The sequence below is a fragment of the Papio anubis genome, chromosome 15 (assembly GCF_008728515.1).
Source record: "Papio anubis isolate 15944 chromosome 15, Panubis1.0, whole genome shotgun sequence".
Lineage (NCBI taxonomy): Eukaryota > Metazoa > Chordata > Mammalia > Primates > Cercopithecidae > Papio > Papio anubis.
The window spans coordinates 48209559-48223468 of NC_044990.1; the positions used below are offsets into that span (position 1 = coordinate 48209559).

Here is a 13910-nt window from a genome sequence, read left to right on the forward strand (position 1 = left end):
GAGCCCTGAGTAGCCTAACTGGGAGACATCCCCCACTAGGGGCAGACCGACACCCCACACCTCACAGGGTGGAGTACACCCCTGAGAGGAATCTTCCAAAGTAAGAATCAGACAGGTACACTCGCTGTTCAGCAATATTCTATCTTCTGCAGCCTCTGCTGCTGATACCCAGGCAAACAGGGTCTGGAGTGGACCTCAAGCAATCTCCAACAGACCTACAGCTGAGGGTCCTGACTGTTAGAAGGAAAACTAACAAACAGAAAGGACACCCACACCAAAACCCCATCAGTACATCACCATCATCAAAGACCAGAGGCAGATAAAACCACAAAGATGGGGAAAAAGCAGGGCAGAAAAGCAGGAAATTCAAAAAATAAGAGCGCGTCGCCCCCTGCAAAGGAACGCAGCTCATCGCCAGCAACGGATCAAAGCTGGATGGAGAATGACTTTGACGAGATGAGAGAAGAAGGCTCCAGTCCATCAAACTTCTCAGAGCTAAAGGAGGAATTACGTACCCAGCGCAAAGAAACTAAAAATCTTGAAAAAAAGGTGGAAGAATTGATAACTAGAATAATTAATGCAGAGAAGGCCATAAACGAATGGACAGAGATGAAAACCATGACATGAGAAATATGTGACAAATGCACAAGCTTCAGTAACTGACTCGATCAACTGGAAGAAAGAGTATCAGCGATTGAGGATCAAATGATTGAAATGAAGCGAGAAGAGAAACCTAAAGAAAAAAAGAAGAAAAAGAAATGAACAAAGCCTGCAAGAAGTATGGGATTATGTAAAAAGACCAAATCTACATCTGATTGGGGTGCCTGAAAGTGAAGGGGAAAATGGAACCAAGTTGGAAAACACTCTTCAGGATATCATCCAGGAGAACTTCCCCAACCTAGTAGGGCAGGCCAACATTCAAATCCAGGAAATACAGAGAACGCCACAAAGATACTCCTCGAGAAGAGCAACTCCAAGACACTACCTTATACGAAAATTAATTCAAGATGGATTAGAGACTTAAATGTTAGACCTAATACCATGAAAACCCTAGAAGAAAACCTAGGTAATACCATTCAGGACATAGGCATGGGCAAGAACTTCATGTCTAAAACACCAAAAGCAACGGCAACAAAAGCTGAAATTGACAAATTGGATCTAATTAAACTAAAGAGCTTCTGCACAGCAAAAGAAACTACCATCAGAGTGAACAGGCAACCTACAGAATCGGAGAAAATTTTTGCAATCTACTCATCTGACAAAGGGCTAATATCCAGAACCTACAAAGAACTCAAACAAATTTACAAGAAAAAAACAAACAACCCCATCGAAAAGTGGGCAAAGGATATGAACAGACACTTCTCAAAAGAAGACATTCATACAGCCAACAGACACATGAAAAAATGCTCATCATCACTAGCCATCAGAGAAATGCAAATCAAAACCACAATGAGATACCATCTCACACCAGTTAGAATGGCAATCATTCAAAAGTCAGGAAACAACAGGTGCTGGAGAGGATGTGGAGAAATAGGAACACTTTTACACTGTTGGTGGGATTGTAAACTAGTTCAACCATTATGGAAAACAGTATGGCGATTCCTCAAGTATCTAGAACTAGAAGTACCATATGACCCAGCCATCCCATTACTGGGTATATACCCAAAGGATTATAAATCATGCTGCTATAAAGACACATGCACACGTATGGTTATTGCGGCACTATTCACAATAGCAAAGACTTGGAATCAACCCAAATGTCCATCAGTGACAGACTGGATTAAGAAAATGTGGCACATATACACCATGGAATACTATGCAGCCATCAAAAAGGATGCGTTTGTGTCCTTTGTAGGGACATGGATGCAGCTGGAAACCATCATTCTCAGCAAACTCTCGCAAGAACAGAAAACCAAACACTGCATGTTCTCACTCATAGGTGGGAACTGAACAATGAGATCACTTGGACTCAGGAAGGGGAACATCACACACCGGGGCCTATCACGGGGAGTGGGGAGTGGGGAGGGATTGCACTGGGAGTTATACCTGATGTAAATGACGAGTTGATGGGTGCTGACGAGTTGATGGGTGCAGCACGCCAACATGGCACAGGTATACATATGTAACAAACCTACACGTTATCCACATGTACGCTAGAACTTAAAGTATAATAAAAAAAAAAAAAAAAAAAAGAATTACACTACGTCTACTCAGCCAATGTTTTAGAAATGGAACAATAAAGCCCGGACGACAGCACATCTGTTTGCAGAATGGCTTACTGGGGATTTTAAGCCCACAGTTGAGATTTACTGCTCATTGACAATGTGCCTGGTTGCTCAAGAGCTCTAACAGAGATGTACAAGGAGATAAATGTTGTCTTTAGACCTGCTAACGTATCCACTGTGCAGCTCAATATGAAACAATTTTGACTTTCAAATCATATTATTTTTAAAAAGTGTATTTCATTTCTTTTGTTTTTCCTTTTTGTTTGTACAGATTTTTGCATACACATGCAATTTTGTTACATGTATAGATTGTGTAATGGTCAAGACAGGGATTTTAGGGTATCCATCTTCTAAACAATGTACATTGTACCCATTAACCATTTTTTCATCTTCCTTCTCCTTCCCACCTCCTCACTCTTCTGGATCTCCATTATCTATTATTCAACTCTCTATGTCCATGTAATCACAGTTTTTAGCAACTACTTATCAGTAAGGACATATGACATTTGTCTTTCTGTGCCTGGCTTGTTTCAGTTAAGAAAATGACCTCTAAGTCCATCGATGTGACCATGAATGACATGATTTCACTTTTTTAATGGCTGAATAGTATTCCATATGTATCTATATCACATTTTATTTATCCACTCATCCATTGATGAACAGTTAGGTTGATTCCACATAGTTGATATTGTGAATAGAGGTTCAATTAATATACCAGGTTTTTTTCGATATATTGATTTTGTTTCCTTTGGGTAGACACTCAGTAGTTGGACTGCTGAATTGAATGGTAGTTTTATTTTTAGTTCTTTGAAATATAAGTCTCTAGATGCTGTAAATAGTAATTCAGTTGAAGCATCTAGCAAAGTAAATTTAAAAACTTCTGGAAAATTTCACTGTCCTACATACAATTAGGTACATTCATAAGTCATAGGAGGAAGTAAAAATATCAACTAGTTTGGAAAAAGAGAAGATTCCAACCCTCAAGTATGACTTTGAAGGGTTTAACACATCAGTGGAGGAAGTAACCTTACTAGAAGTAACCTCTAGCCAAAGAACTAGAACTAGAAGTGGAGTCTGAAGATGTAACTGATTTGCTGCAATGTCATGATCAAATTTGAATGGATGAAGAGTTGCTTCTAATGGATGAGCAAAGAAAGTGATTCTTGAGATGGTGTCTACTCCTGGTGAAAATTCTGTGAAGAACATTGAAATGACAAGAAAGGATTTAGAATATTACACAAATTAGCGGGGCGTTGTGGCTCATGCCTGTAATCTAAACTTTTTAGGAGGTGGCTGGTGGATCACTTGAGGCCAGGAGTTCAAGATCAGCCTGGTCAAGATGGGAAAATGCTGTCTCTACTAAAAATACAAAAATTAGATGGGCGTGGTGGCATGTGCCTCTAATCCCAGCTACTCAGGTGGCTGAAGCATGAGAATCGCTTGAACCCGGGAAATGGAGATTGTAGTCAGCCAAGATCACACCACTGTGCCCCAGCCTAGGGCCATAAAGCAAGACGCTGAATCAAAAAAAAAAAAGAAAAAAAAAAAGAATATTACACAAACTTAATTGACAGAGCAGCAGTAGGGTTGAAGAGAAAATTGATTACCATGGATAGAATGCTATCAAACAGCAACCAATGCTATATATACACATACATATACACACACACACACATATATATATACACATATACATATACATACATATATAAAATAAAGGAGAATCAATTGTTGCAACATATTTCATTATTGTCCTATTTTAAAAATCGTCACAGATACCCCAACCTTCTGCAACTACCACCCTGATCAATCAGCAGTCATCAACAGGGAGTTAAGACTCATCACTAGCAAAAAGATTAACACTCCCAGAAGGCTCAGATGATTGTTAGTATTTTTTAGCAATAAAGCAGTTTTTAAATGACTGTATGTACACATACATACATGATGATGTAATGCTATTGCACACTTATTAGACCTACAATATCATGTAAACAGAACTGATATATTTGTTAAAAACATATATATTTATAAACAAACATATAATATATAATATATATTATATATATAATATGTATATATATAGGTGACTTGCTTAATTGTGATATTCACTTCATTATGGTAGTCTAGAATCCAACCTGCAATACCTTCAAGATGTTCCTGTATGGAAAGACAGAAGACTTAAAAAAATCAAACCTATGAAATTGAAGGTATTATGGATTGAAATTGAAGGTATTAATATAAATTGTTTTAAACATAAAATATATGAATTTTATTTGTGTTTGTGCATATGTATATATGTGTGCATGTCTGTCAAAGACTCCTTAGAAAAAGAACAGACTGCAGAGTGGAGCAAAGTAAGCATAAAATCAGTCTGGAATACCTTTTGTTGCAGAGAGTAAACAAGTGCTCAAAACAGTTGGGAATATGTCAAAAGAATTATAGTGATGCTTACACGTATAAGCAAAACCGCAGTAAAATGTGAATGCTTGTTTTTCCTAAGAACACTATAGAGAAAAGAAAGGAAGTTAGATCAACACAGGAAATTATTATCTAAAACTTTTCAGGAGCCTTTTTTTTTCATTTATTTATTTTGAAGTTTTATCGCTATATATTTTATCTTATATACAAGAGAAGCGGAAGGGCATGTTATAATTTAACTTGAACACAAAATACATTCTTTTAATTGGAAAACATGACTTAACTATCTAATTTATGCATTTAAGAAATAACTTATAAGATTCGTGGTTTTAAATATTTTATTAATATTAATGCTGAGGATTAATGTTAGACATATTTAAAGTTCTCAGTTCCCTATGCATTTATTTCAAGCAGTTAGTAACTAAAATGTCAACTCTTTATAATATCAGAATTTGAAAAAATGATTAAGACACAGATATCTTCAAATATTTATTACTTACCAATTAGATAAATTAGTGTCAGATGGTCAGTTTTATCAAAAGCATTAATTAAATCATTGTATGATACAAACAAACGATCATAAACTAGAAGATAAATATATTTCCTACACATAAGAAATATATCAACATAAATTTAACCAGCTTAATCTTACACATACAATGTCTATACTTGCAGCAATGCCACATCTCTATAGAGCGAAATATTATAACCTCTATTATTCAATTTTAAATAATTACATAATATCTTCTCGGTCAACTACAATATACTAAATCCTACTAACTCAGTAAAAAAAAAAAAAAAAAAAAAAAAAAAAACCTGCAGAAAAGTTTATACTGCATTTAGATTTGGTGACATAAGATATGAATTAAATTTTAGAAGAGGGATTTAATGCATAACATAAATTAATATTTTTATATGTACATATCTAGTTCTAGTAATGCCAGAGAAGCAGGAGTAAAACATACATAAAGAAGTACATGCATGCAACCACACTAGAAAATCTCTTATTGAGATCACTACAAATTTATTTCCTTCCAAATCTATTAACCTTTTGTAAGTTCCACTTCAATTTATTATGGTGTTTGATATTGTTAACCTCCCATTCCTTTTTTAAATCTATTTTTTAGCGAAAGCTGTGCAGACTTCTTATCTCAGCTTACCTCTGATTCATTGACTTTTCTTCTTGGTTCTACTCTTTAACCCTGTCACTGCTGTAGGCTTTATTCAGACCTCTACATTTTGCCTTGACGCTCACTGTTTCAGAATCATTCTTGAGCATTGCCTTAATCATTATTTTTACGGTGGTTTTAAACCTAACCTTGTATCTCAAATGCCTGTAGAACTGCTCATCACATATCCCAGGAGCATTTCATTATAACTAAATTAAACTCGAAGATTTCCCACTGATATTTCCTTCTTTATACTTCCCTGTTTCTAATTGGTGCACTTCCAGAATCGAATTTATGAACTTTGAGAGTCAAAATTATGAAATTACCACTATGTTTCTTTCTACTTTATTTCCTATATCAAATATGATGTAAAATCCATCTTTCTGTTTGAATGTGTTCTTGCCCTCTTCATGAGGCCTGCCCATGTCCCCAGGGCAGTGATGTTAGTACCTAAAAGCACCAAGATGCTCCTTTTTTTCAAGAACTGGACTTGACCTAATAGGAGCTCCTTATTCCTTGGGAGTCTATGTGTTCCTGCTTCTCACACTTTATCCTTCAACTGCCACCACCTCTCCTGACTCTCAAGCTATGGGTGGATCTTAAAGCACTGACTAAGAATAAGGATAAATTCTTGCTTTGGGGTGTGACTCATTCTGCAGGAAGTCATATGCAGAGCTTCCGGAGAGATAAAGATGAAGCAAATCTTCATCCTTGATTTTTTCCTTCCTCTACCCTATCCTGCTTCTGTTTCTTCTGAGGTCAGCTTTTAAATCAGTCATGAAGACCTGAATTCCAGGCTCAGGCTCTGTTATGAGGGAACCTGGCTTATGACAGAATCCTTCAAAATACTGCTCAGCTCATACCTTATGTTCATATAGTCTTCCTTTCATGCCTGGATTAACCAAAACAGTTTCTCAGATCATTAGTTTCTGCCGTTCCTGTCTTTTACACATTTTCTAAAACCATACCATATTTCAAAACTACCTTTCTAAATTATGATAGTCAGTCTATTGTGGTTGTTAAAGTCATTATTTCAGTGCCCAGATTGCCTGGGTTTGAGTTCTAATTTCACCAATTATTGAGTGAATAACTTGGGTACATTCTAAATGTTTTCCATGCCTCCATTTTCCGTATTATAGATAAAAGTGAGAAAGTAAGAATTTTCTGTTTTTTAAAGACAAAATGATTTGTAAATGCAAACCACTTTAAACAAGGCCTGGAACATAATCAACACAGTGAGTGTTAACTATCATCATCATCGTTGGCTCAGTTATGTAATTCCTCTCCTCAAGAACCTACATTGCTTCTAATTAGACATAGTTTCGAGTACAAAACTTATCTCCTGGCTCTTAAGGTCTATCATAATCATATTTGTCCTATTTTTATGGTTTAATTTCCCAGTTATTTCCAATACAAACTCTATTTCCACCAAGTCATTATCCTTGAAATTTTTGCAAACAGAAACTTTTTAGTTCTCTGTTTTTTCCATAGTATTATTGATACCTAAAATAGTATGCCATGTCTTTTCCAATCGGCTTACCTCACACTCAATTTCTCTGAAAAACTTTCATAATACTCTATCATATGCTGCTCATTTCCTTATTTGACTATGTCTTGAACTTGGAATTAGAACCATATATTCTACCTTGCAGTTATCTGCAACTATAATAATTTATTTAATTATCTTATGGTTTATCTTTAACTCCTCAAGTATATTGAAAACTCTACAAGGAAAAGCATTATGTTTTATAATCATTATGCATCACCAACAAGGCATAGGCCAATGCTAGAGTTATGTTTGATAATTGTTTGTTTTAATTAGTGCAAAGAAAAATGCTTCATGGACTGCTGACAATCTACTATAGACATAAGCAAAACATTAAAGTGATATCCAAGTGATCAAGAAAACAAAAGTTTTTCAGCTTCATAATTATTTTTTTCTGAAGTTGCTACAGAGCTATTTTAAACTATCAAACTGAGTGAGAGATTTAGGGATGGATGATTTAGTAAAATTAAAGAAATGTTATTCCTCTTCTGTTAAAGATAATCTACGTAAATGAAATTTCCATCAACACAGAGAAGCAATATTATTTGCCTACGCCTGAGTATTAATATATGTAGTTTATGTAAGTAATTTCTTTTTAATGAATTTAATTGTGGTTTAAGTGCTGCTAAATGCATCATTTCAGTTGTCACTTTAGCCTCATCTGTCTACATACTAGTGCACTATAAAGAACATTAAAATAATAAATACTTCTTTTCTTTCTTTTTTTTTTTTTTTTTTTTTTTTTTGAGACGGAGTCTCGCTCTGTCACCCAGGCTGGAGTGCAGTGGCCGGATCTCAGCTCACTGCAAGCTCCGCCTCCCGGGTTTATGCCATTCTCCTGCCTCAGCCTCCCGAGTAGCTGGGACTGCAGGCGCCCGCCACCTCGCCCGGCTAGTTTTTTGTATTTTTTAGTAGAGACGGGGTTTCACGGGGTTAGCCAGGATGGTGTCGATCTCCTGACCTCGTGATCCGCCCGTCTCGGCCTCCCAAAGTGCTGGGATTACAGGCTTGAGCCACCGCGCCCGGCCTATTACTTCTTGAAATAACTAAATTTATTGTCAAATATGCACAACAGTGAAAAAAGAATATAACACATTTTTAAATGCCAAGGTTTTTGTTCTGTAGAATAGGATACTTTTCTATCTATCAAATATCATTTTGTTCTTCATTTAAGCTTTCAGTTGATCATGAACGTATTGCATGCTTGCTGTAAAAATTTAAATAATACATCTGTTTATACATTTCAGAAAAAAGTTAGCCACACGTCCTTTCCTACTTATGAGCCCAACCTCACAGGAATAAAATTTGTTAAGTTTTTGACATAGATCATTCCACACAGTTTTGATGAATATAAAATGATAAATAACATTATTTCCAACTCAAGAGTAAGTATGTTAGTTACATAAGATTTCCCCCTTTATGTCTGCAAAATGCTCTTATTCTTAATAATGGCTAAGGGGAAAGAAAACTTTCACAAGCTCAATCATATTTCACTTCATATCTGTACATTATATCAGACAAGGCCGTGAACACCTCCTAATTTTCCTATCATTGAAAATTCAAATATCCAATTGTTAATATTGACTATGTCAGCCTAATTTTCCTCATCTAAACCTCAGATTAAAGGTAGCCTACCTATAAAATATTTTTCATGTTTGAAATTCAATGATTTGCATTCAAATATTTTGGTTTACTTGTTGCTGATCAATTATCTTGGGCTATTTTGTGAGAAAGTTATATTCATCTTAGATTTCCTTCAAGGCCTAAAGCACAAAGAAATTCAGAATTTTAATTATTTTTCATGCAAAAATATATCGATGTGTTATCTGAAATATTATTAGCTTTTCAGACCTTACCTACTTAAAAATATGCCTAACAGCAAACAAAACTATTACAGAAACATGACCTCTCATAAAATGATTGATAATTGTGACCAGTATCAAGTTAAAAACATATACAACATAAGCAGCACATAAATAAATGATTTTGTGTAGATTCCTTCAATGAGGGTAATATGTTAACTAAAACCAAAATTTGACAGTTTGGAAAGATAATATTATTAATATAAATTAAACATATATAATTATGAATGAATACTGAGCGAGTGTCAATAACATTAGCTAGCAATGCCTTTACTGAAAGAGCTATAAATCTTCATAAAAATTATTTATTTTTATATTATTTGAAATTATTATAATAGCCACACAATTTTTAGTGGTAATGATTCCAATACCAGATACATTCTGCTTAAAGACAATATTTAGTTGTACTAACCAAAATATAATAAGAGTGTTAAAATGTATTAGTTTATTACTAATGATTATTCATTTTAAGTCAAGAGCTAGCTGTGCATTAATCACAACTGTTTCATCAGGCAAAAGTATCAATAAAGTGGTATCAAATACCTGCAATGATTCACAACAATGCTTGTTCTTTTCAAGTGTCACACAATATTTATTTATATTTAGTAATATTTGTTTAACTTAGAATTCTAAGATGTACATTACTTGTAAAATAATTAGTACTAAAATTTTAAACTATAGTGTTAACAAATTAATTGAGAGGTCATTAGGCTGAGACATCTCCAGGTTTTTATTTTCTACCTAAACCAAGCAAAAACCAACTCAGAGTAATTTAACCAATCAGAAACCACCAACCAACCTCTAACTAGGCTCTTGCCCTGCTTTAACCAATCAAATATTTTATTTGTCTTGTTTCCACAAGTGTCTTATGAAAACTTTCCTCTGGTCTTCTTTAGGTGGGACCCTGAACAGCTTGTGCTCTCGTGCTACCTGATTATGAGTTGCTGTTTGCTCAAATAAACTCTTTAAAATAGTAATGTGCCTAAATTTATCACTTAACAGTGTAAAGAAAAGATAAAACTTTATTTGAATTGAGTTAGCCATAATGATTTTTAAAAACTAATTTTTTGTATCATACTTAAGAAACACATCAATGATCCATAATAATGTATTTAGTTTAATATATTCTAAATATATTATTTATATGTTCAGAATAATACATGTAAAAGTAATACATTGCTCAAATGTTTTAGAATAATATAAACCAAGAATATTGATTTCTCATCCAATAAGAATATTGTAAACAATTTGCATAACTAAATAAACTATTTAGGAAATAACTAATGTATATAAAGAGTAATAAAGAAAACAATGTAGAATATTATGAATATAGAATAATTGCTCGCCAGATTGGATAAAAATGTTTCAAATGAAAAAGAAAATATTGAATTAAGACCAGTAAAAGACTACAAGATTGTAGAAATTATAGGAAACACTTTTCTTTTAAAAAAATTAATGAACATCTGATGTGTTAATATATTTTTGAGTTGACTGACACCTCCTGTCTTCTCAAACAATACATACAATATGATTTAATTTATAAGTTAAGTGAAGTAAATTTAATTACACTCTCAAGAATAGCTCTTACTCTGAAGAATATAATTGAATTATTATCTAGATGCTATTTAGATGCTAGCTCGGGATAATTTGTGGTTTTGCCACACATATTATGACAATGAATAATTATCTCAATAATAATGACTATTTGTGAATTCTCTTGCAAATGGTAACTCAACTTTGCAGTTATATTTGAAAAATAAAATCAATAATATATTATCAAAATGCTTTAAATAGTTAACTGACAGATTGGACTCTAAATCACCTACAGTAGTTATTGTGTCAAATGTCCTTCCCCATGCATTTCAAGACACCGACTTAAATTCAACGTCCATATTGCAATATTTCTATCATGGTAGATATACAGCCATGTTTTTCTGGATTCATTTTAATGCATAGAACTATTAGGTTTCAAATGTGTTATGGCTTTAAAAATAATATCAGTATGAAACAATTTAATTTTAAATAAATATTAAATGAAAATGTCAATAGGAAATACCTTAATTTATTAGTTGATATAAATATATAACTAAGATAATCTTTCTTTAGTTTCTGATGGAATAGCATATTTCATTTCAGATTTTAGGCACAATTCCCAAATTAGTGTGCCTAAAATTAGTATGATTTTGAATCCCACAGTCCCAGATAATAACATTTTTCCTCCACAGCTATCAGCCCTAGTTACAAGTAGTTTTAGTTTTAAACACTTTATAATTGTTTTGTTTTTCAAAAAATTATTACCTAAAATAGCATTTCAACTTTTCCGCAGGAGAAAAATAAGAAAAAAACAAGTATAAACAAAACAAATGATAACAAAAACATCTCTTAAAAATGTGAATCCTTATTTCCATAATCATATAATACTTTGCAATCTGCAAGCCAGTCTGTCACTTTTAAACATGTGAATGCATGTTTCCAGTAGAGGCAGACTACTGTACCTATGTGCAGGTATCTTTCGGTTCCCAACAATCAGGATAACATCACAAAGTTGCTGCTGCTTCAAATAACTTTCCATCTTTCTGAAGGTTTGCTCAGCATGATGAACAGCTTGATAGAATTCTTCAGAGCTACTGGAGTCCAAATCACTTTGAGGTGTCATTGAGTGGCCAGTTGATGACAGCCTATAAACCACACACACACACACAAAATAATAAAGGGATTTATAAAGAGCCAATTATCTAGAATAACATACAGGTTGTTATCATTTTCTTAAGAAAATTAATATATCTGTGTTTATGTTTATATTTTAATACAAGTTCAATAAACAAAGGTCCAAATAATCTATTGTGGGTTAAGTGATTTGCTCTAGGAAATAATAAATAAATGGAAAAGTTCTTTTTTCTTGTTTAAAAAAAGGTTTAAAAATATGTTGTCTGTATTGATTAGGACATTATTAGTAAACCTGAAATATCACAGAAATAGTAAATTATTTACATACCTATTCTAAAATTAATTAGCAATGAAATGCTAATTTCATTCATTTGATATTGAGGAAGATAATTATACTATTCTAAATAGTTAGGATTATTGAGATGTCATAGTAAATGTTGCTTTGCAGAAATAGGTGATTTTTATCATGAAAAAATATGAAACCTGGTTTGCAAATAATACTGACACTTAAATTTGTAAGTGAATTATTGAGTTCCACGTTCTGTACCCCACTATTAAACAAAAAAAAATAGAATGTATTAGCTCAGTACTTAGAATAACTAATCAATAATAACTATTTTAATAAACTTTATGATTTTGAAAAGTCCATGATACTTGAGTTTTGTCACTTCATGTATTAATGGCATAGACTGTTTCAAAAAAAAGAAAAAACTTTAATAAATGCCATACTGCACCATAGGGAAGACTCAATATTCAAGTTACATGATAGACACATGACAAAGCCTAGCAGACCCAATCTAGTGTTCTGATGACAATTCCTTAAATAACCTAAAATTAAATATTAATTAGGCTCATAAAATTAATACTAAAATTGCTTACTTCATGATAAATATCTTAGAAAGTAAGATGGAGAATTCTGGTTCCAATTGCAATGTAGTAATTTGAAGCTGACTAAATCCCTCTCCAAGAAAACCACAAAAAAGTTACATACAATATCAAAATAATTATTTGCATTCCATAGGATCTACTGAGGCAATCAGGACTTAGAAAACCAAGATCCTGAAATACAGATAAATTCAGTAGAGTCATCCATCTAAAAGTTATTCCCTTTGTATTCTTTCCCTCTCAAGGTATTTACTAGTTATTAACCACATAGGGTGAGAGTCCAAGGAGCTCAACATAATGTGGCAGCTAAGCAGTTCTTCTGAGGATAATACAAAGACTGAAACCTAGAGTCGTATCAGTGAAAATCTCTGATTTCATTAAGCTGAACTTTTAATTGAAGTACCAGCAAACAATATAGCTTTTATTTAGAAAAAGACATTCTTATATGGATTCCGTGATTTCTTATATATAATGCCTGTCATTAAAGGAAAAAAATAGTAGGTCTGTAGAGAAACTTGACACATTAAGAAACACTGGACACATTGAGAAAAACGGACAACAGAAACATTCTCCCAGGTGCTACAGATACGTTCGAATATATGGATCACAATTATTACTTAATAGACATAAAAATAACTTTCATTAATCTTTTAATACAGATAATAAGCTGGATAATTTCAAGTCATATGAAAAAAATCAAATGGAAAAAAATAAGGCAATACAATAACTTAAGATTCTGATACGCAAAATTAACTGGTAGATAAAAGACAAAAAAAAAACCCGACGATATGAAAAATAAATTAGGCCGGGCGCAGTGGCTCAAGCCTGTAATCCCAGAACTTTGGGAGGCCGAGACGGGCGGATCACGAGGTCAGGAGATCGACACCATCCTGGCTAACATGGTGAAACCCCGTCTCTACTAAAAAAAATACAAAAAACTAGCCGGGCGAGGTGGCGGGCGCCTGTAGTCCCAGCTACTCTGGAGGCTGAGGCAGGAGAATGGCATAAACCCGGGAGGCGGAGCTTGCAATGAGCTGAGATCCGGCCACTGAGCTCCAGCCTGGGCGACAGAGCGAGACTCCGTCTCAAAAAAAAAAAAAAAAAAAGAAAAGAAAAAGAAAAAGAAATTAATAGAAAA

The 13910-nt window shown here is 33.6% G+C and overlaps 1 protein-coding gene across 1 annotated transcript in view; it reads right to left on the minus strand.

Annotated features, from left to right (window-relative positions):
* Positions 1-13910, minus strand: part of LOC101027015 (kelch-like protein 1) — a 196804-nt gene that overhangs the window by 32250 nt on the left and 150644 nt on the right. The window contains exon 2 of the mRNA XM_031655882.1: positions 11716-11898. Within this exon, the coding sequence (XP_031511742.1) occupies positions 11716-11898 (183 nt within the window). The remainder of the gene's footprint in view (positions 1-11715; positions 11899-13910) is intronic.